At 32.5% G+C, this 24366-nt stretch overlaps 3 protein-coding genes and 1 pseudogene across 3 annotated transcripts; 2 read left to right on the top strand and 2 right to left on the bottom strand.

The window, feature by feature from the left end:
* The first annotated feature begins 911 nt into the window (after nucleotides 1–911).
* LOC128186581 (cerebellin-1-like) lies at nucleotides 912–3855 on the top strand. The gene is made up of 2 exons (XM_052856408.1): nucleotides 912–1157; nucleotides 3157–3855. Exons 1-2 carry the CDS (start codon nucleotides 938–940, stop codon nucleotides 3597–3599), a joined length of 663 nt encoding a protein of 220 aa, XP_052712368.1. The 5' UTR covers nucleotides 912–937; the 3' UTR covers nucleotides 3600–3855.
* Nucleotides 3856–6226: 2371 nt separating this feature from the next.
* LOC128187548 (uncharacterized) lies at nucleotides 6227–9622 on the bottom strand (annotated as a pseudogene).
* Nucleotides 9623–11889: 2267 nt separating this feature from the next.
* Nucleotides 11890–15762, bottom strand: LOC128189842 (uncharacterized). Its single transcript, XM_052861611.1, has 7 exons — nucleotides 15486–15762; nucleotides 14804–15169; nucleotides 14489–14671; nucleotides 13679–13795; nucleotides 13149–13232; nucleotides 12967–13060; nucleotides 11890–12739 (listed from the first exon to the last, which is right to left on the bottom strand). The coding sequence occupies exons 1-7, from the start codon at nucleotides 15547–15549 to the stop codon at nucleotides 12445–12447; spliced, it is 1203 nt and encodes a 400-aa protein (XP_052717571.1). The 5' UTR covers nucleotides 15550–15762; the 3' UTR covers nucleotides 11890–12444.
* A 2129-nt stretch (nucleotides 15763–17891) lies between these two features.
* LOC128188911 (TNF receptor-associated factor 4-like) lies at nucleotides 17892–23331 on the top strand. The gene is made up of 9 exons (XM_052860232.1): nucleotides 17892–18069; nucleotides 18754–18900; nucleotides 19776–19827; nucleotides 19970–20074; nucleotides 21327–21566; nucleotides 21804–21881; nucleotides 22024–22164; nucleotides 22550–22742; nucleotides 22887–23331. Exons 1-9 carry the CDS (start codon nucleotides 17984–17986, stop codon nucleotides 23213–23215), a joined length of 1371 nt encoding a protein of 456 aa, XP_052716192.1. The 5' UTR covers nucleotides 17892–17983; the 3' UTR covers nucleotides 23216–23331.
* Nucleotides 23332–24366: the final 1035 nt, after the last annotated feature.

Below are 24366 nucleotides of genomic sequence, written 5' to 3'. Positions count from 1 at the left end.
TTTGATCGTCATTTTATTATACAAAAAAAGTTTTAAGGCTGACTGAACTTTTGTCTTAAGTCTGAAATTCCTTCATGATCCTGAGGCCAGGTATCAAAAACGCTTTGTAAAAGTCGAACCAATATTGTAAAATCCGTATTATGACGTAGTGCGATACTAGGACTACTTTAAGGCTTTGCAAATTCTGTTATCTCATATTATCCCTTTTTACCATAACGTTGCTGGGGCGAATTCAAGACGAGGCAAAACCGTGTGTAGAAGCGAAAATACCACGGGGCGAAAAGAGCCCTGTATCCAGAGTACATATATACCAGTGGCGAAGCATGGAAACTTAAACTGATAAATTATTTTGCACTGATAGTAAAACGTTGCTAATAATAGTAATACGTTGCAGGATTACATGAGACACGCTGAGCAACAGTACCATTGTCACACAGGTATAAACAGCAGATATTTATCTTACGATCTTAAAAGATCGTAAATTGCTCTTGCGAGTACACACAACGTTAAAAAACGGTCGTACTACTGTTCGTTTGTTGCTATGCAATAATTCAGATCCCATTCGGTCGCGTCTGAATAGTGTGCATGAACACTATTTTGAGGAGACTTGATGCGACCACAAAAACGCATGCAAGGAATGCGAGAGCTCGTGCAACGAACGCGAATGCCCTTGCAAAGCCAACTCTTTTCAATCGAAAAGTGTTGTAAAGTGCTCGTGCGCCAATTCTGAAGGGGGCTTTAGAAAATAATCTTGTTTACCTATCTTGAACTCTTATCTCGTTCTTTTTTATTCATTAGCAACATTGCCATTCAAGATAAGACCTTTTTTTCATCTTTAGGTTGTATCAATTGTTATACTGAAATATAGGATGCGGTTAGAATATTTAAATGCATGGATCGAAGCTGAACACATTTAACGGTGACTGAAAAAACAAAAATGACGCTGTTTTTTATGATATCAATTGTTTTTGTTTACAGGGTGTATTGCATAAACGTTCTTGATGTTATGAAAGAATTGGACTCCTTAAAACAAGAGATACGCTCCCAAAACCAACGATTGGATCACTTGCAACACATAATGAACGATCTTTCCAAAAGAGACATTGTGAACAAGTCGCTACCAATCGAACACTTTGAAACTCGGATAAAGATAAATGGTAAAGTCATTTTATTGAGCTAAATTGTATAGATGACGATCTACGAATTTGTTTTACCTGTCATAAAATATAATTATTTTACGAATTGTAAAGATTGTCAAACGAATGACAAACGTTCTTATGAGTAAAAAGACGTGTTGAGATATTACTTAGAGTTGTATTATAAAAAAAATCATTATTTAATGAATATCATTGTAATGTTCAAATGTTTACTAATTTTTCAACATATTTTACATATTGAGCGATTACATATTATTCCATGGACGAGTTCCCGTTTCATATTCAAAGAATTTTTAAATATAACCACTATAATGATTCTTTTGCTGTTTCAAACGGGTAGTTAAAGTTACAATAATTGCAAGGTTTTTAGTTTGGGTGTAGGGGTGGAATTTCTGCATCAGTTAAGCCGTATAAAACAACACAAAAAGCATATAATTTTAGTTAAGTAAAAGAGAAAACCATAAATATTTTTTATTTAAAAAGGGATATTCTTTATGACAAACAAATTTTATAGCAATTTTGTTAGTTTTATATATCAATGTATTGCAAGTGTGACGACAAATTGCATTTCCCAGAATAATGCTAAATAATACAACTATTAATGACACTTTATCTATAAATCAACATCAGTAACGAACACGTATGTTTTTTTCAAACAATGTATCTTCTTTTAAGGTGGCTCTATACACCCACAATTTATTCCAATTTTCAACAGAATACCACAAACATATAAATAAATACTTATCAAAAATACAATGATGATATATAGTGATACTATTGTTATTATTAAATAATTTTTTAATGGTATTTTTTTCAAGTTTTAGTAAAATGATTTCTAAAAAGTTAAATACTGACAAATTAAAAGAAAATTGTTTGTCAAATGATAGATATTTTCTTTAAACAAATTAAAAAACATAACACTTCATAACATTCAAAAATATTATTGCAAAACATAATTTTCATATCTTCTTACTCTGCTGACAAACATTTGAAAAAATTGCTTGATGTAATAAAGACATTTTTAATAAATGTGACATAAAAAAATGAATGAAAATCTCTACACATGAACACAAAAAATTAAAAAATCTGGCATGAAAGTTCTACCAAGTTATCGTTCCTATGTCCCAAGGCCCAAACACCTTGGAGACTTTTCAATTTCTGAGTTGAAGACAATTTCCTTTATATTGTTTTGGAATTATCAATACATACATATTTCAATTTAGGTCTATATAAGTAAAAATTATCGCTTTAATGCAAAACTATCTAAATAAAATGAAGAGGATTTATTCATCCAACCTAAGAGAAATATATCTACATGAATGATAAACATATTAAGGTGGTTTGGGACATCTGTAGATATTAATGTGTATTAAAGAACATTATAATTGAATTACTCTCGCCGGTTTAGAATTGCCAAATTTCATAATCTTAGTCAAATAATACGTTTTAGATATTTTTGAAAAACAAAAATTTTAAAATCCCCAGTGAGAATCGCACTCATGACTTACAGATCCTTAGCGAACCATCAAACCCATTGCATTGTGCTGTAGGATGACAATTTTGGGAAAGAAACAATATGTAAAATAATGCTAACAATTTTTGTTTAATTCGATAAATAATACTTCACAACATTGAGGTGTCCCCTATTAATTTTCCAATTATCAAAAAAAAATCTTTTCAATTTTAACAAAATTTTCAAAAGAGCGGTTCCCATGCAATTTGCCCCAGTTTAAGTCAGCTAGTACCGAAAGTACATGCTTCCAGGTTTACTTTTTATCGTACTGCGTCATCAAAAAGTAGTGTATAGAGCCACCTTAAAGCTTAATGTGTTATTTTGGCAAGTTACCTTAATGCCTTTGAAAGCTTAATGTGTTATTTTGGCAAGTTACCTTAATGCCTTAATGTCCGAAGAAATACATACATTTGTATGGGTTTTTTTTAAAAAAAATTTGCTCTTTAATTATCTATGTTTTAATTAATGTTCGTTTTTTGTTAACAGACAACAAAAGAATGATTTCTACGTCACAAATTGCATTTTATGCGTCAATGTCAAACAATGAACCCACCATTGGTACACATCATTTGCTCATTTTTGATCATGCATTACTCAATGTCGAGAATGGATATCATCCGAATTCCGGGGTGTTCATAGCTCCAAAGAGTGGAATATATGTGTTTATGTGGACCCTTCGATTATACGATCAGTCCATTGTGCTCGTGGTAAATGGCATTGACTACACTTCAATCTACAATAGAGCGTTTGATCATGACGGTACTTTGCATACCATTGGAGCGGATGAGTCCGTGACAGGATATGCCGTCGCTAGGGTCAATCAGGGAGATGATGTCTTCCTTCGAACACATTCAGCGTACAAAGGCAAGGAGGGAATATTCAGCAATGGTTTTGGCTTATCAACGTTTGGTGGCTGGATCTTATTTTAGAGAGTTTTTTTCGACTGAAAGTTTTAAAATATATTTGAACAGCAATCAAATATATATGAACAAAGCTAATATTTTATTAAAAATCGAATTCCTTAAATTAATCTCTTACTAAGCGTCAAAATATATATTTGAAATCTTGTAAACATCAAGTTATATTAACCAGAAATCATTCATTCCTTATTTTCTAAAATATTTCTGTTTGTATAAATGTTTACAAATGTCCTATGTCTTCTTATTGTTTACTTGGATAAGGTAGTTAGAATAAAATTTAAGGTGGAAATGGATTTTATGGACTAAAACATGTAATTTACTCCATATAGCCGAGTGGATAAAGTGTTGGACTTGTGATCCGTACATCCCGAGTTCGAATCGGGCTTTTGTTGTTACTTTCTGGAATAATTATTTTAGATTTTAATTTTTTATCTGCAAATTTTTCGCTTATTTGACATTTGTACAGTTTATTTATCATAATATCTTTCATTATCAAAATAATTCCTGTTTATTTGAGTGACTTTTTCCAGGTGTGTTGTTCCATCTTAAGGAAGATAATACAGAAAAAAACAACAATGTATAATGTATTCCAATATATCAATATCCTTTCTTTATAGAACAGTCCATCTTTTATTTCTAACAAAACACCATCTACATGAGCTTCCTTAAGAATACAAATGAAAAACTGAGGAAAGAAGCCTAACTATTAGAGGGCTGGTCTGCCACTGAAACAAAAGGTTAAATTACAGTTATATTTAACATGTTTTCATGTCTTCATTAGTTAAACAATTAAATGATTTCTTTGGTAAATCACGTAGGATATGAAGGTGACTGCATTACGGGAAAATGCATAATCCGTCATCATCAGGCTTGTTTTGTGCAGTCTATGATTTTTCTTACGTCGATGTAGGTTTCGACCAATCAATAAACGAGGCTTGTAGATGTCAGTTCCTATAGAGCTATAAATTCCTATCAATTTCCTTACGAAATAGAAAGAATCATACTCGATGGATGTAAATATAAACATGTACAAATGTAAGTCGGAGTCAAACACATAATGTTTACCAATACTTTTTTTTCAAGAAACTAAATGAAGTAAACGGTTTACTGGTGTACAATACCAATCAGCATGGTTTTATGACCAGTTCCAGAAATGCTGGATCAATAGCAACAATGGTATTTTTGATAAGAAAATGTTTCGTATGTATGGTATGTCAATAGTAATACTAAAATGTTTGACACAGGTTACAAATATGCATGATAAGATACTTCGTGAACGCAAAAACTACAACTTGTTATTGCGTAATGGACTAAAAGAGTTAAACTGTTTCATACTAGAGATACTGATTATTTTGTTTTTAAATGTCCTTTGTTAAGCGCCTTTGATGCTTTAAACAAACCTGACTCCCTAAGAAAAGTAACTAACGCATTATTTGTTGGCAACATATAATAAAGACATATCCACGAACAATAACGCGAATGAGCACACTAAATGTCGAGTATTTGATAGTCGGATAGAAGAAAGAGAATTATCAGTTCTTTTTTAAAATAGCATATATTTTATATATATTTTTATAATCAAACTGTGGTGATTACAAAACTTTAAATGTGTCCGTATGACAGTTTATAATGCACCATGACACGTTATGACACATCTTATCTTAAAAACAGGTATTCCTTTTAAATGAATGATCGGCAAAAATGATATATTGATAGCTAGAAGCAATCAACATGATCAATTTGATGTAAAATAATTTAAAAAGTACTGTATTTTTACAAAATTTAGAATATTTTGAATCTGTACACAATTATTTCATCATTATAAATAGTCAACAAAAATTTTGGAATAAATTTGGGGAAAGCCGTTCGTTAACTCCTTGTCTAGTTATATATTTTTAACGTTTATGTTAATGTATCTTATTCTTCTTCAGAATACTGAGTAGGGCTCTTCAAAGAGCATTAACATGTATACAAAGAAAGAGTATTAAAATAATTTAATGCGACTGAAAAACATTGAATGCCATGATAACTTGCTATTGAGGTCGCATTTTACGTAATCTTGTTTATAAATCAAGCCGTCTTCCTAGCTACTATTATGCAACATTTATAGATTGAGGTCAGTTCATGGAGCATCTTCTTATGATTGAGGTCAGTTCATCGAGGTCAACTGCATTGCTGAATGAATCTTTCGATCGAAATTCTTATGCGTGAGACAACAGGTCGAACTGTATTTTATGTATGTTTGCATCTCTTAAGGTAAATGAATTGAAATAAAACTGAGTAAAATGTTATATAAATACTAAACCAAACCTCAAGTTTTTATAAGAACTACTTATGCTAGCGGAATGTGTGCGCACGTGGAAGCATTTGCCGGATGTCTCATATGGACACAATAGTGATCGGCCGAAGCCGATCACAAAAACATTTGAATATGATATTTTAAAGTATATTAGTGAAAACAAGATTGTCAAACATTTTCAGTTTCTAACCAACAAAAATCAACATTAATATATAACATGCATGTTTTTGCCGCTGGACTGGGATTATATCCAATGAACGACAATACACCGACATAAATTAAATTTTATTAACGGAGAACCCACCGGTGGTAAAAACCATTCGCATGGATTTGACATTGCGCTAATGAATTCATGATCAGGAAGAAATGAGTATTGCCAGATTTCCTGTGTGCCTATAGCTCCTCTATGTGGTATACCTAACTTTGTGTTGTTGGTTCCGATTGATAAATAGTCATGTTTTATAGTGAATAGAATAATGCTTTCATTAAACTTTAATCTTCAAAAGAGCGTTTGATAATGACCATTTAGTACATGAAGGCGATGCCAGGTTGGCGGACGAATCTTTGACCGAATCAGATAGCATTTTCAGCGTACTATGGTAAAGGGGGAATAATAAGCAATGGTTTTGACAAATCAGCGTTTGGTGGCTAGATCCCTTAATAGTTTGAATTTGCTTCAAATACGTATGAGGTAGTTTGAAAGATGGCGATGTGAACAAAATTATCTTGACAAACTATTGTAAAATACAATTATTATCTTTTAACCGGTTACTAAAAATCGTCAAATTTGACAACACTTGTAAATTTCTATTAAGACACACAAAGAGCATATTCAATATATAATCTAAAACAACTCAAACAAATATATAACATATGCAAAAAGAGTCGAATATGCGAACAGAAATACATTAATTCACAACAGGTAGAAAACAGAGAGATCTTACATCTACAAATATATCAAATGCACAAAGTGGATTTTCAAAATCGAAATAAAATACTTTAATTCTTCGAAAAAATATCTGAGTTTAGTACACTTTTAATCTTCTATATTCGTATAAAGAACCGTTTTAAGCACTTGGCAACATATCTATGTATAATTCCTCTTCTCCTCGAGGTGTCTCACATTTGACAGACGATGGACTCTGTTGTTCCTTTGTTGAACTTGTTAAATATGGAACAATATATTATGGTAGTGTGACTTTTTTCCAATCTCTAGTTTACTCGGCTGGTCCCACATACATTTTGCGTTGTGTATTTCTATCTTTATGTCACCACCGTATGTCAAACTGTTCCTGAGTACAAAGTTTTTGTCTGCAGCTTTTACATGGATCTCGGTGGACTAGCTTTTCAATAATCTGTAAAAGAAATTGAAAAGGCAACCTTCTCTATTTTGTTTGTTTTCAAGTCCCATTACATTAATACAATGCATTTATTTCATTGAAGCTTTTTAATGCTCGAATCAATACCACATAAAACTGAGACATACCTCTGTTGTTGAATAATTGATAATACCATCAGAAGTGATATCATAATAGTGATGACCGTACTGACCCATATCAAAGGAGTCAAGTAAGATTGGTCTGGATTAAAAAACAGTTCAATTATTTTTATGTGACATTTATAAATGTTAGTTCTAAGAAGTGTTTTATGAGCGAATTATCCTTTTTGTAACAATACCTCTGAATCCTGTATCTTTTGTGTTCATTGTTGTCATACCATGACTGTATCGCCCGGTTTGAACATGACTAGCAGTGGCTCCTACTACACATCGAGAAATATTAAACGGAGGATTCTCCACAATTGATTTGACTGAAGATTTAATGAGTCTGTATCTCGCTTACAGAAGATCAAGAAAGATGACTTATTACATAAATCTCAACATATCAGATAGCACATAAGATATATTGCTTTAGTTAATGGATGGATACTTTTTAGTCATTTTCATATTTATTGCACTATACAGATCATCATAATAGCTTAAAATAGGAAATAATATATTTTATAAAGAAATAATTTCAAGATATTCTATAGGAAATGCAAGAGGAATGCTAAACATAAAAGAAGAAAGCAATATAACGCACATTGTACTTTCAGAAGAATGTAGCTATATATTATAGCATCCTGTACTTCAATGGTCAACTGGTTGGTCAGCAGCCAGAAACTTTTGCCATACACCTCGGTATTGATTTTTTGATGTTCTGCAATACATAATAAAAATTGTATATTGCCATTGACCGTCGCTGTAACATTTAATTGAACGGATATCCATGCATCGTCTTTGCTACTAAGTTGGTCAGATTGGGAAAAACTAGATTTTAAATTTAATGCATGCAACAATTCTCTCTCTCTCTCTCTCTCTCTCTCTCTCTCTCTCTCTCTCTCTCTCTCTCTCTCTGTTCTTTTTTTTTATATATATTTTATATCTTAGAAATTAAGAATATACATGTACACATGTACATGTTTTATTGGTTTATAAGGCATGCACATGTATTGATTATCTTTCTGTATTCTATTGTCAGATAATGTTTTCCTATACTAACCATAAAGCAGAATACCGTTGGATGATATGCGTATCCCTGTCAAATGCGTCTGCAATATCTCCATTCCTAATATTCTACCTACTATTTGACAAGAAAAATTGCCTTTGACTCCAAGCAACTTTAAATAGAATTGTTTATATTCATTGCCAACTTCATGTGTGCAGTTCTGCACAACTTCAGAATCTAAGCAAAAATATCAAAAGGCATTTTAAAATCAGAAAACAATAATTAAACTGTTTTTTCCAATAAACAAATTTCTTTTTTACAGTAACAAGTATTACATTGTATTAGTAAAATTACCCGGTATGCATTCATATTCGACGCTGTGACATAATGAACCCAAATGATAGGTAATGGAAGAACTAGGCAAACTTTCTTCCATTTTTTCAAAGTATGTTCTGTGTAAAGTACATTCCCTCTTGTTGTTGCAGCTGTTTACAGTTTGTGCAAACATTGATGAATGGTATGTTATTTCTTTGTTCAGAGGCAATGTAACTCCACGGGAACCAATTCCCTGTCCATCACAGTCTGTCGTGTAGTTTGGTGTCTTGTGGGCATTCCTTATGTGATGGTGTTTAACATATATTGTCTGATTTTGTCCACAAAGAAGTTTGAACGCTTTCCATTTTTGTGTTTCCAAACATGGGGATCGGTGTGAACTAGCAGTCACTTTAAAAACAAATTTTATCTTAAAATACATGTTTACGTACATGTCTTAAATATCAATTTCGTCAGAAATTGTCAATTAGGTTATTCAAAACGTAACTAAACTAGAGACCGTTTACAACAGTATTCGAATAAAACTAGTATGTAAAGTAATCATGTTAGAAAGAATAACAAAGTATAGTGAAAGTCATCCATACGTTGAAATAAATGTATTATTTCTGATCTTAAATAAGAAAAATACAAGAAATCATACAGAATACTGATAGATAACAATAATTATAATTTTTAAATGATTTGAAATGAGATACGCATATTATTTTTTTTTTAAAAGCATGGTAATTTTGATTACCTTTGAGGTTAATAAGGTGGTAAAATAAAGTCAGTTCCACGAAGTATAATATCAACCAGTCAGTTGTACCATAGTATATGAACGTACATGTATTGATTATAAGAAGATATAAACAATTATGTTCATTGTGTACTTTAAATTGTTCCTTATTACAGGAAAAGACCATTGAAAACAACATGTCTAAAGTTTCATTCCTCTGTACCTCTTCATTTTCATGGGAAAGCTCATATTCTGTGAAATATATGGTTATGTATCAATTTAAGCAATTACGTTTCACAGATAGTTAGTTTCCTTGAGAAACTAATCAATGATTTATTCTATTTAAGGAAACTCTAAACAAAAGTGGGAAATTATGTTTATGCTTTAGGGAAAATGTATCAAAATAATGACGATAAATAATTCAATCTATTGAACTGTAAGTTTATAACAAAAGGATGCAAGGAACAATCAAGTTTGCCTTTTCTCTTTAAATAGCAATTATGTTTAGACTTGATAAATTTCGAATCTAAAGAATTTATTAGAAGAATATTACTATGTAAGGAGTGCTTTAGAAGTATTTCTTTGTGGCCATGTAAAAAAATCATGGTTTAAATTTACCACATGTAAAATCAAACAGGAGAAATTAATACAGAAATCATTTTTATTTTTTTAAAATAAACAGAAAACAATAAATGTTCATCAGAACAAAAAAGCAAACACTCATATCAATCATTATTTTATTAATTCTCAGCAGACGGACATAGATATTTTTGGAAGTCACGTTTAAACCAATAACATAAAATCAATGTGTAATAAAAAAAAAAATAATCTATTACATACTGAATGCCTTTAAAACTTCTTATTTATGCATTAAAATGAAACTTTGTAAACAAAAATCATGCTATTCAAATCATAAATTATTCCTTACTTAATTTTTAATTTTTTTTCTTTGCATAAATGTTTACAAATTTATGTTTACTAATGTTTACCAAAAAAAAAAACAACTTTGCGAAGATAATGGTAAAGACCAAACAATATACAGGAAAAAAAACAGCAAAAAATTTGCATGTTCATGTTTCCGATATGTTAATGTCCTTTTTCATAGAAGAGTCAATTTTGTATTTTTAACGAACCACCGAGTAATATAAAAGCATCTACATAAGCTTCCATAACTAAGAATGCAAATGAAAAACTGAGAAGAAGTAGCTTAACTGATGAGGGGTCGTTGGAGTTCTGCCACATGCGACAAAATGTTAAACTTATATCTAAATAACGCGTTTTAATGTCATTTAATACTTTAAAGTCGGAATCAAACAAATACTGTTTGCCCATACTTGTTTTTCTTTTTTAAGAAACCAAATGAAGTAAACAGATTACACAATACCAATCAGATTGGTTTTATAACCAGTTCTAGAAAAGGTTTTTAGCTCACCTGAACCGAAGGTTCAAGTGAGCTTTTCTGATCACCTGTTGTCCGTCGTCCGTCCGTTCGTCCGTCTGTAAACTTTTCACATTTTTTACTTCTTCTCTAGAACCACTGAACCAAATTTAACCAAACTTTGTATAAAGCATCCTTATGGGAAGGGGATTCTAAATTGTTAAAATAAAGGGCACAACCCTTTTAAAAGGGAGATAATTGCGAAACTGCGAAAATTGGGTGGGTGTCTTAAAAAAATCTTCTTCTTATGAACCACTGCACTAGATATGCCAATATTTACACCAAAGCTTGTATATATAGTGAAGATTCTAAATTGTAAAAATTGCGATCCCCGGGTCAATACTGGGGTCCCAAGAGGGGTTCAAAGTTGATTAAAAAGACAAATTTAACATAGAAATATATGGGGGAAAATGTTTTTAAAAATGTATTCTCAAGGACTACAGTGCTAAAATTAGTGAGATTACTATACAAGTACCCTAAGATAGTGTAGATTCTAAATTGTGAAAACCGTGATCCCCGGACTAATACTACGTACAGCTCCAAAAGATGTTCAAACTTTAACATAGACTTATATAATGGGAAAATGTTTTTAAACTCCTCTTTTTAAGAATTACAATGCTACAGTTTGTGAGATTACTATGCAATCATTCTAAGATAGTGCAGATTCTAAATTGTTTAAATCATTTTTTATTAAAAGAAGTATTCAAAAAGAAAAAAGAAATTTCCATGATAAGTTTATCATTATTAAATTATCTGGAAATATGTTTATCGACTAGTTTTTTGTGAGGTATTTTTTGGAATTTTGATTCCGACATCAATTACTCACATATTGGGATCCAAGTGATCGGGATCAAAGATCATAAATTCAAACAACTTCAAAAAGGTGTGGATCTGAGTTCTTCCGAAGTTTTGATTCACAAACACACAGTTAGGAAAGATAAAGGAACAAAAGATTAAAAAAGGTTATGGAAAAAAAGTAGGAATCATTGATAGACTTTATCAACTATGTATAGACTTTCCATGTTTTTTTTAGTTTAGTCTATAAGACAGATGATCGATGAGGATGCAAAATCTTATATGCCTAATGTCCTCATCACACCTGCAATATTTTTATTTGATGAATCGATAAAGAAGCTTTTAATGATTGAAATACAAAACAGATGCCAATATCATCTTTTAATTATTTAACGAATATTTTTCAATTTTTTCAGTGAAATGGGATTTTTTTTACTGCAAATGGGTATTTTAGAGCTTAAAATTCAGTCTCATTTGATGTGTAAATAACTATGAATAAAGAACATGCCAAAGATAAAATTGTTTCTTCTTTTTATGTATTGTTTAATATATGGCAAAATCTTGAAATATATGAGTTTTACAATATTTATTCAGAGTTCACTTCATAATAAACCCTTTCGAAATAAAATGATACAAGGACTATTGTTCAGGTGAGCGATTTGTGGCCCATGGGCCTCTTGTTTGTTTTGTGCTCGACTAATAGTAACACTGATATAACTGGTAAGAAATTGTGTCGGTTGTGAGGCATTTGTAAGCAATAATGATCCCTATTTGTATACAGCAATGTTTTAAGCACGTGGCAGCATATCTATGTACAATTCCTCTTCTCCTTGAGGTGGCTCACAGTTGACAGACGATGAACACTGTTGATCTTGGGATTCCGTTAAATATGAAACACTATTTTCGTACAATGGATGTTTTTCAGTCTCTACATGTAGTTTACTTGGCTTTTCACGTTTACACATACATTTTGCTTTGTGTATTTCTATGTTCAAGTCACCTCCGTATGCTTGACAACTCCTGAGTACAAACGTTTTGTCTGCAGCTTTTACATGGACCTCGGTGGACTTGCGCTTCAATAATCTGTAAAATTAAAATTCCACTCGTCCTTATCTTATTTCAGATTTCAAAATACACCACATTTTTACAAAAATGTACTTTAGCTGTTCTGCTTAAATTAATACCCGAAGTAACTTTAAGCTATATTGATTCGTTGTAGTTTCTAACTTAAGATAAAATCATGCTTACCAACGCCAACGAACAGTATAAAACAAAGATAATCAACTACTAGTATATCATAGGAAACATACCTCTGTTGTTGAATAATTGATAATACCATCAGAAGTGATATCATTATGGTGATGATCGTACTGACCCATATCAAAGGAGAAAAGTTAGATTTGTCTGGAATTAAAAACAGTTCGGTTATTTTAATAACATTGATAAATGTTGGTTCTGGTTATAGAGCATATAATCCTTCTTGTAACAATACCTCTGAAGTCTTCATTTTTTGTGCTTTCTGCTGTCACATCATGACTGTATCGCCTGACCACAGCATGTCTGTCAGAAGTTCCTACTTCAAGTCAAGATATATCAAAGTAAAGGATTATTTGAATCAAACGAAGTAGCATGCTAATAGAAGTATCAGGAAGTAAATATTGTTGCGTGCATTGATGTGGTTTAATTAAGCAATTTTGTAAAGTACAATAATGTTCATACATATTGATATGCTAGTATAAGCTAATACAGGAAATCGTATTTCGTGGATGCATTTGTTTGTTATTTTCATATTTAGAAAAAGCATTTGCATTTGATTAAACAATGTATTGTACTATGAAGGATATTGAATTGATATATGATGACGTATATGATCTAATAGGAGAGTACTCTGTTCTGACTTATTTATCATTTATCAGAACTATATAAGAAAAAAACTTTTATTCACTACAGAAACATATATCCTTTATAGGAAAAGCGAAGGGAGACAAAATTAACAAATAAAAAGAGAGTAACATAACGCACATTGTACTTTCAGCAAAATGTAGCTGTATATTCCAGCATTTTGTACTTCAATAGTCAACTGGTTGGTTAGCAGCGAGAAAATTTCCCCATACACCCCGGTATTGAACTTTTCGTGTTCTGCAATAAAAATTAGAATTTGTAGTTTGCCATTGACTAGCGCTGTTTCATTAGTTGCATTATCTAACATAATTTGCATTAAATTGATACATAAAAATTCAAAAAAACTCTGTCCCGAGTTTTTGCTTCCGCCACTTTTCGCTTGATATTTCGATAATCATAAAATTAATGCCTTTGTGCTCAAACAACGTGAGTCCACCAACATGAAATGTTTCCAGATTATCTATTTTGAAACGTCCGCTCTGCCACTTCAGAATTCAATACACAACCCAAAAGAGAATGTCTGCGGGGATTTTGCATTACATCAGCCATCAAATAGCCCGCATGATAACGTTGTAAAATTGTGCGAGGCATTCTGAGTGAGTTCCGAATGGTGAAAAGATGTAAACATTTCCCATTTTAAATCTCCTTAAAAAAAATTTTTTCGTTCCTGTTTACTTTTTTGAGTGAAACATGTGTCAATGAAGATATCTTGGATATTCCCCTTTATAAATTTTAACTTTGTTTAATTCACAGGTATAATTATGTATTTTAATTACCATAGTAAAGATCATCAAAAAGTGATGGAAGCATAACTTGGGACAGACTATAGTAGTCGTGCAGAGTGTCTAACGTTGCTAAAGTGGTCGGATCAGGAAAACATTTAAATTAAATTGTGCTTGCATGAAGCTTTACTGCAATGGCAATACTAACCATAAAGCAGGATGTTGTTGGATGATATGCGTATTCCTGTCTGGTATGTCTGCATTATCTCCATTCCTAATATTCTACCCATTATTTGACAAGAAAACTTGTCTTTGTCCCCGAACAACTTTAAATAAAAGTGTTCATAACCTGTGTCCACTTCATGGCTGCAGTTTTGCACCACCTCAGAATCTACAAGAATTGATTATAACGATTTTAAAATCAAGAAACAAAACTCATACATTTTTTAATCAATAAACAAGATTTAAATACTTTTTATATCTAAATGTACATTTACTTTTGAAGCATCAATTGTAAAATTACCCGGTATGCACTCATATTCGACGCTGTGACATAATGAGCCTACATAATCAGTAATGGAGGAACGAGGCAAGGTTTCTTCCGTGTTCTCAACGTATGTTTTCTGTAAAGTACATTCCCTTTTGTTGTTGCAGCTGGTTACAGTTTTTGCAAATGGTGATCCATAGTATGTTATTTCTTTATTTAAAGGCAATGTTACTCCAATTCCAATTCCCTGGCCATCACAGTCTGTCGTTAAGTTTGGTGTCTTGTAGGCATTCCTTATGTGATGATGTTTAACATATATTGTCTGATTATCCTCACAAAGAAGTTTGAATGGTTTCCAGTTTTGAGTTTCCAGACAGGGGGATCGGAGTGCACCAACAATCACTTTGAAAAACAATAAATTTTATTATAATTTTTGTACCTATGATAAAGATGCTGTTTATACCAATTTCATTAGAAATCGTTGATTGGTTTCAACTAAATAATCAAATAAATGCATTTTACAACAGCATTCTGATAAATTTACCTAAAAAAGGTGAAATATGCTAAATGTCAACAATACTTTAAATAAATGTATGATTTCTGAACTATAGTAAGGTATAGTAACAATCAACCGTACAGGGTTTCAATTATGCTTTGCATATGTTTAAAAAAGACGTATATATATCATATTTGATTTAAACAAAGTGTATTTCATTACCTTTGAGGTCAAAAAGGTGGTAAATTAAAGTCAGTTTCACGAAGTATATCATCATCCCAGTCATGATTTACTACAGTTTATGCACGTTTTGATCACGACTAGAAATATACAATAATCATTATGTTATTTTTGTAACGTAACATGTTCCTAATTACAGGAAACGATCATTGAACATTGCGTCTAAAGTCTCATTGCGCTGTGCCTCCCAGTCTCATGAAAACGCTCATATTCTGTGAAATCTTTGATTGTTTACCGAAGTTTTTTTTACAAATAATTACTGCCCTTGAAAAACCAATCAGTGATGCATTTTGATTAAGGAAACTCTATACAAATTAAAGTGGATAATTTATTTGTTTACGCTTTCGGGAAAATAAATCAAAATAATGGGGGGGGGGGTGGTTTAATCTATTTAATTTTTATAATGCAAACAAAGTTTGTTTTTCTTCTTTTTTTTTTGGTAAAAATGTTTAAAATTCATAAATTTTAAATTGAAAGAATTTATTACAATGATACTATTATGTAAGTGTGCTTAAAAAGAGTTTCTTGGATGCAATGTGGCAAATGAACATGGGTTTTAATTTACCAGATGTTATATCAATCAAGAGAAAAACAGAAGAAATTAAAAAAAAAAGAAAAAAATAATGTGGTTCATTGGAAGACAAAACTTGAATTTTGTTCCATTTCACAGTCCCCCATTTTGAATACTACTAGCAATCTATGCAAAGGGATCATATCAGGAACTATTATATATGTACACATAGAACATGTATATAGTTTGTATGTATGTAATTGATGCCCACTTGTTTTTTTTTAATCATACAAAGGCTGCTTCCTTGATTTGTGTAACACCCTGCATTAAAAACGATAAAAATGAAAGACTCAATATTGGTTAATTCAGAAAAATTAAAAGTCAGTAGCAAATATTCACATCACCATTAATAGATACTTTTAATTTATTGCCAAGATCTTAATCCGTGCTATAGCAAAGTCTGTTTTTAATTCAAGAATAATAGCCTAGATACTAGTATATACAAGATAATTCCAACTTGGATTAATCACATGTAATCTTCAGCAAAACAGTAAAAAAAATTATTATACCCTCTTTTTGACAGTCATGTGATAGAACGCAAATAAAACACCGAGTCTCCATAGGCTGCGTTCAAGATGGTACATGTAGCAGCCACCGAGCTCTATATAGCCGCTATCATCATGAACGTTACGCTAATTTAGCAATAACAGCATTAATTCATTCAGTGCGTTCAACAGGACCTAGCAGTTACGTTAGCAACTTTACGATTCTGAACGTACCCCTGGGGGGTTCTATTATTAGATTATTAATATCATATTCCACCCCTTCGGATGCCTGGTGATTGTTCATACCGTGGGTATGAAAAAGTCCGTGGATGAGCATACGACGTAAACACACAAAAAAATACTTGTCTAATACAATTTAAATTATAAAATTATTCTTTATATATTAGGAAACTTACTCAATTATATATTATTCAAATCTGTTTTCTGTACTTCCTTTGCAAGAGTTGAAAAACTACTGAATTCTGTACGATTGTATGTCGTTTGATATAAAAATTAATCTATAAAAATGATGACAGTGGGGGAGGTGTTCAGACTAGATTTGCAAGCTATCAAAACTACAATTGTACCCCCCCCCCCCCCCCCCCCATACACGCACACACAACACGCACACACAAAATGTTTTGTCACGGCTAATTTTTTTAAAATATTAATTAAACTTACAAAAATATTAATGAAAAATATCAATCTAATTGATGTTTCCAATTTATTTTTGGTGTTTAAATCTTTAAGCTAAATTCATCACCTGATTGTAGAATATTAAATACTTCCTTTTTCCGATATTTGCTCGATCGGAATTAACAATTTTCTGATTTATTTTTAATGTTGGAAGTTGGAAGGGAGTGGGAGGGGGCGGGGGCGGAAACGAGAGCTAGGGCATTATAATTGCAGCAACTTTCACTTCAGCATATTCACAGACATACATTTTTTTTAAAATTCAAAACATCTTCGTTAGATATAAACTTCTTTTAATAAATTATGCTTTAACGAGTTCTATTTGTACCCCTTACAAAATGCATGAGCAAAATAAATGCAACTTAATTTTTTTTCCCCAACATTTCATTGTTATTTGGGAATACATGTATCGTATTCTTCACGTGAAAAGAAATACCGATAATGCTTAATGTCCGATCAATAGCGTGGTCACGAAATTAAATAACTACTGGAGTTAACTAGAAAAGTGTACAGTTCACTTCATCGATCTGCTTTCTTAAAACCGTTTACACAAGACAATTGATCAAATTAAAATGTCCATGCTGTCAATAATTAAAGAACAGCGATGAACAAAGAACAAATTCGATCGGCTATTCTTACGAAAAAACCTTTTTTAAAACTTACTTATTATCGATGGAAATTAAGTAAGACCTGCGTTCAAATTTATTTCGTCCAGAAGATTCGGGTGGAAAATGGACGACGACTTGTTTTTGAGCGGGCGGGAGCATACCTCCATTTCGATGCGGTCCCCCTCCGGTATGGACGGGGGGCTGGTCAAGTAAGTAACTGGAGAGGATGTGGGGGGGGGGGGGGGGCAGAAAAACCAGTATACATTTTACATGTCAAAGGTGTAACGATCCGGCAGGGTTCGCATTAGTCCCCATCTACGTGGCGGCGAAAACGGGGGGAGAGGGGGGGTCTGGGGTTAATGTTTCACATGCCCAGTAACAAATAAACTGACATCTTACAAATAGATACTTGATAAATGCATTTTTTTTATCTTAAATGATTTTGAGCAAGCAATGTTTTGTGTATTCAAGATAATCGAATTATCATTTTCACCGTCATATTATAATTGATTTGTTTGTTGAGAAGGTGGCGTCAGTAGAAATCTACATACATGTACAGTATATTTCAGGCTATTAGAAAATTTTAAGCGTCAACGAATGTGTGAAAATGAAAATAAGACTCTTAGCACATATTTTTAGTTTTGAACGCAATTAACCATTCATTACTTGGTTTGTCCCGGCAACTTAGTATAATAACGTACTGCGAATTAGAAAATTACTTTTTCGTTTATTTATTTGATTACTTATTAAAAATTGTACAATGTGTGTAGTAAAATGAGACAAAACATAAACATGAGCGGATAATTGTAATGACAACATACCTAGCCAGTAGGTTATATGTACATACAGTATCGTGCAATCACACTCTTTATTTGGTGTGTGTCTTTTACCAGTGATCACAAGGATACCCAGTATAACTTTCTGGAGCCGTTGGATAAGGCCTATGAATGCCCCGTGTGCTGCGAGGTGCTCAACCATCCAGTGTTGTTCGAAAAGTGCGGCCATCGATGCTGCGCCAATTGTTTGGGCGAAGTCATGAGGTAAGTTGTATTTATCACAAGGATGTATATGTATTTCAATGTAAAGAGGGTGTTGCAAAAAAAGCGGGATTATTATCTAATGTAGGAAGGACCTTTAAATATCCTTATCGCTTGAAGAGTCATATCTAAATAAAGACACAAAAAAATTACAGAGACGACTATATTTACATAGCGGGTATGTTCCGTATGTCGGCAAACTACACAAACATTTTACGCGTGTTCTATCCAACAAGGCAACCACACTTAGTAATTGTTTTTCATTAAAACAGTTAGCAAGATATTTTCTGTATTTTGATGTTAACATACATGTAATATCAATTTGATTTCTACTGCCCAGCGTGTTTAAAAATATCTTTCTTTGGGGCTACATGAATAAATCTTATTCTGGCTTTTAAAAAAAAAAAAGTTGTAATTATAACCATTGCTTGTTTCTATTGCATCTAAATAAACGCCTATAAAATTGGAAATCATATGGCAGTTTTCAAGAAATCGGCCGACTATCGATACGATTTAATTCATTTTGTTTCGGAGGGTGGGGGGGGGGGGCAGTTTTTGACAACAATGAGAATTCACAATTTATAAAGCATAAAATCTGCCACATTTGCCTGTGTAACCATTCTTAAATTTATTTTATGGTCTTATAGTACAAACTTTCTAGATAAAATTCTACACTGCTTTATGTACAATGTTGCATGAAAAAAAAAGATTTACATCTAATTCTGTAACTTTGATTTTTTTCATTTTTAAAATATCTGCAATTTCTTTAGCATGTGAACTGTAACACCCTCTTTGCACGTGTATCTAAATCCTTTACACTTATGAAAAGCCGGCGATTAGAAAAATATCCACGTGCATTTTAATTTTTTTATTTTTAGAGGCGGAGGCAAGTGTCCTATCGACCAAACAGCCATCGACAGGGATAGAGATGTAATTTAATCTCTCTCTCTCTCTCTCTCTCTCTCTCTCTCTCTCTCTCTCTCTCTCTTCTCTCTCTCTCTCTCTCTCTCTCTATCTCTATTAGTGAATGCAATTAACATACTAACATACTGTTAATTTTTGTACATTGTAGGTTATGCCCGACAACGTGTTCCAGCAGGAAATCGACCTCCTGCAACTGAAGTGTTCCTTTGTGGATAGAGGGTGTTCTTGGTATGGAACTATGAAGGACATTAAGGTGGGCCCATAAATACAAAGTTTAAACACGTCATAAACATGTATTTCTTATGATATATTTTATATGTCGGGCGACGCTGTTACAATTCGCAGCTACAATAACCAGTTTTCTTTTGCCCATTTACAGTAACTATCTTACATAAAAAAAAAACCAACATTAATGTTATGTAATGGATAAATATCGAGATGGTGTTGAATAGTTTAGAGAAAACATTCCCTCCGAGGGCCGAAGGCCCGAGGAGGGGATGTTTTCTCTAAACTATTCAACACTATTGAGTTATTTATCTTACTTAAAAAAATTCCCCCATTTGAGCCTCTAAGAAGCTTTGACCCATTCATATATCCAACTGTGATGTCATACAAAAGTATAATTCCAGCAATACAATTCACAATATCCTAACCAAACACACCTTTTTAATCATGGACGAGTGAACAGGTGCGCATGTTATAGAAAACCATACCGCTGTACTGAGCAGACATAGATTTAGAAGATGAATTTTTTAACGCAAAGTACACACTTGTACAATGTTTATAGAGATCCACAGTTCCTGGAAAGACATGCATGGATACCGTTTGAATGAATGATATTTTAAACTTGCAAGGAGAAAGGAAAAATCAGAATTTTGACGTCAATTAACAGACGATGATTTATCTAAAAAAATGATAGGAGTCTTATGAAGTCATAGTGCGACAATATTTCCTATATTGTTAAACTAATTAGAAGGAGTGATATGGTTCAAGGTTCAAAGAGGAAGTCTAAAAGTTTATGAAAGTGATTTATATCTGATCCCGAATCTATCAAAATTAAGAAAAGGAGATATTTCTGCAAAAAATTTTCGTGGCTTATCGGATATACATTTATGGATGACAAAATTCTGTTTGATAAATTTGGATTTATGTTGGAAATACACGTTTCAACATTTTTTCAGTTTTCTTTGTTTAATGCCCAGTTGGATATTTGAATATCCAACTGATTGACGGTTGGATATTAAAAATATCCAACTCCTATCAGTTGGATATTTATATATCCAACACCTGCTGGTTGAATAGTGAAAATAAACGTTGACTAAATACAATGGGTGACGTCATAGAAGTTTTTTAAATAGTACGATACGTATGGTTAATTTAAAGTTGTATGTGTTTTAGAATTATACAACTAACATGTACAATAGTATACATTAATTACATATAAATTAATATGATATTAATACTTCCAAGTGTTTTGTATGGTGACTTTGTTACATATTTTATAGGCCCATTTGGACGATTGCAAATTCGTCCCAGTGATGTGCCCAAAGCGTTGTGGAAAGGAATTGGAAAAATCCATGCTGAGGGCTCATTTACAAGAAGATTGTCCTAAGAGAGAGGTCAAATGCGATTTCTGCAATATCCCCATTACCGTGGAGCAAGAGGAATCGCATCTTACGGTCTGTGGCAAGTTTATGATTCCTTGTCCGAATGAGTGCAAAAAAGGGGAAATTCCACGAGAGGAGGTAAGCCGTACCTTCATCGTTAACACATAAATGCGCATTTAGATACGTGTAATGAATTTGAAATTAAAGTGCTGAAGTATAACAGTGTTAAAATTTAATTAAAAGCATGGCTAATATCGACTAAAAATAATTAAAATTCAGATTGGTATGAATTCCAAAATTTCCTTTACATATATGCATGTATATTAAATCAAGATTTACAATGTAAATAAAAATTGGTTATTAAATATTCTTTAGCTGCAAGATCACCTGGAGAATAAATGTCCCCAACAGCAGGTACCCTGTCCGTTCCATGATGCCGGCTGTGAATTCATGGTAAGATTTAATTTCCAATAATGGGGAAAATGTGTTCCATTTTTAAATTACTGCTCATAATTTCTTCATATGGATAAGGAAATAAAGTTATCAAGTTTTATTATGAAAAAAATTTTATTCAAATTATTATATAACATTGCAGAGCAAGAGAAAGCATCTTCACAAACACATCAAAGACGACCCCATTCAGCACTTGGCCATGGCTTGTGACGTTATCATTAAACACAAAAAGGTCCTTGATGACAACGATAAGCTACTTACCAAACACTCAGATAGCATTCAGGTGCGGCATGCAAACGTCTTAGTCGTGTGAAGCATCATATCTTTGCATTTAAGTTTTTTATTGCTTGCTTATATCATTAATTAGCAAAGTTAACCCTTTTAAAGAAAACGATTGTAAAATATTACAATGTATTTTTAGAAATGCACTAATTAATGTGCAATAAATCGCTTGACAAGAGAGATAAATCTTACTAAATAAAAAGATATTGTACAAACTATGGTTTATCTATTTTATTAAAACAATTTTTAAGATTCTTTCAAATATTCTTTTTAAAAAAAATCAAAATCTTAAAATATTAAACTACATTTGCACAAATAAGTGGTTGCATATTAAAGTAAAACCCTGATTGCCTGACTGATAAAATATATGTATTTTTCTTAAAAAGATCATGGAAAGGAAGGTTAGCACTCTGGAAAAGCTGTATGGATGTCAGCTGGTTTGGAAAATCGAGAAATGGGAATACAAAATGGAGGAGGCAAAGTTAGGGAGAAAGACGACCATCTTCAGTCCGCCATTTCTGACCGCTAGACATGGCTATAAAATGGCCATGTCGATATGTCCTTATGGGGATGGACGAGGCAAGAAATGAAATTCGTAAAAATACCGTATATGACTAAAAGACCTTTTAAAAGATGATCCAATTAAGTTAAATATCTATTTCAAAGCATACATCAATGAAAAAATATCAAAATATTAAGAGTGTGTTAATAATCTCATTTCAGCACGTGGGAAGTTTCTCTCAATCTTCATTTGTATTTGCAAAGGGGAGTATGACGCTTTGCTCGGATGGCCATTCTGTCATCGGATTTCCTTCACCCTGGTGGACCAATGCCAAGATCCGGCCGCTCGACGTAACGTGACGTATTCCATTAAACCAAACATCATCAGGGACAACAAAGCGTTTCTTGGACGACCGATCGGAGAGAGAAACGCCAGCTTTGGAGCCCAAAAGTTTGTAGAGCTGGAGGTGATAAAAGAGAAAGACTACATCCGCGACGACTGCGTTTTTATAAAATGCACGATTGATAGTGACGATATGATTCTTCTGTAAAGAGCGCTAGGCGGCCATTATTAGACTCTCATGTCCAGTGTACGACTTATACACTGTACTTTGCTCGAGCTCTTTTTAAGTGATATTCAATTATGTTGCCGTAAATGACCTTTGAAAGAGAACGTCACATTTTGTAACAAAGACGTATCTTAATTTTCGATATAGCTGTAAATCACGTACAATGTATATTAACTGAATATGATTTATAGTTAAGCATTTTTCTTTTTAATCATAGTTGGAAAAAAAATCGTTTTTTAAAGTAATTCCGTTATACTCTTATTTTTAACGGATTCCCAAGTAGAATAAAATTGTTCGGATTTGACATTTGAAACAATAAAAGACAACTACATGTATTTATGGTTATCAATTACATATATCGAGTAGATCTTGTAACCCGTTTTAAAACAACAGTTTGGTTTACAATTTGTGAACTGCCATTGCCCTAAACAACGCACTTCGAAAAAAAATTTCAAACTGCGTTAAATTTGTAACCAGGTCAACGCACCAGTTAAAGATGATTGTATTTCTAGATGAATTTTGTATACATGTATTTGTATATTTATTATTAACACCCCCACCCCCCCCCCCCCACACACAAACACACACACTCATTAGACCCACACACGACTCCCCAGTCACTCCTCAAAAAGGGATTCTAAGAGCCCGGTAAATATCAAAGATATGTTTGATTTCTTTAAAAATATCAATGAAGGTAGTCTGTCCCCTGATAGCGATACTCTTCACGAACCTCGGGTAGATGGAAGCTCTAACGTATTACTGAACTGCGAAATTACTGAGTCGGAAATAACCGACGCTGTAAAGAAACTCAAAAATGGTAAAGCTCCCGGCTATGATAATATTGTTAATGAGCATATTGCGTCTACTTTGAATACATTCCTACCAATTTATAAGTTGTTTTTTAATGCTGTATTTGATAGTGGGCTGGTACCAGAGGAATGGCTAGTTGGTATTATTAAACCTATTTATAAGAACAAGGGTGATCCCACTTCTGAAAACTACCGACCCATTACGTTACTAAGCTGTTTGGGTAAATTATTTACGTCCATTTTAAGTAAGCGTTTAGAATTGTATTCGGAAGAGATATTATAACTGATCCATAATAACCAAGCGGGTTTCAGGAAAGGTTTTTC

This window comes from Crassostrea angulata, chromosome 6 (assembly GCF_025612915.1).
Source record: "Crassostrea angulata isolate pt1a10 chromosome 6, ASM2561291v2, whole genome shotgun sequence".
In the NCBI taxonomy this organism is placed as follows: domain Eukaryota; kingdom Metazoa; phylum Mollusca; class Bivalvia; order Ostreida; family Ostreidae; genus Magallana; species Magallana angulata.
This window is presented reverse-complemented; position numbering and strand designations above follow the sequence as displayed.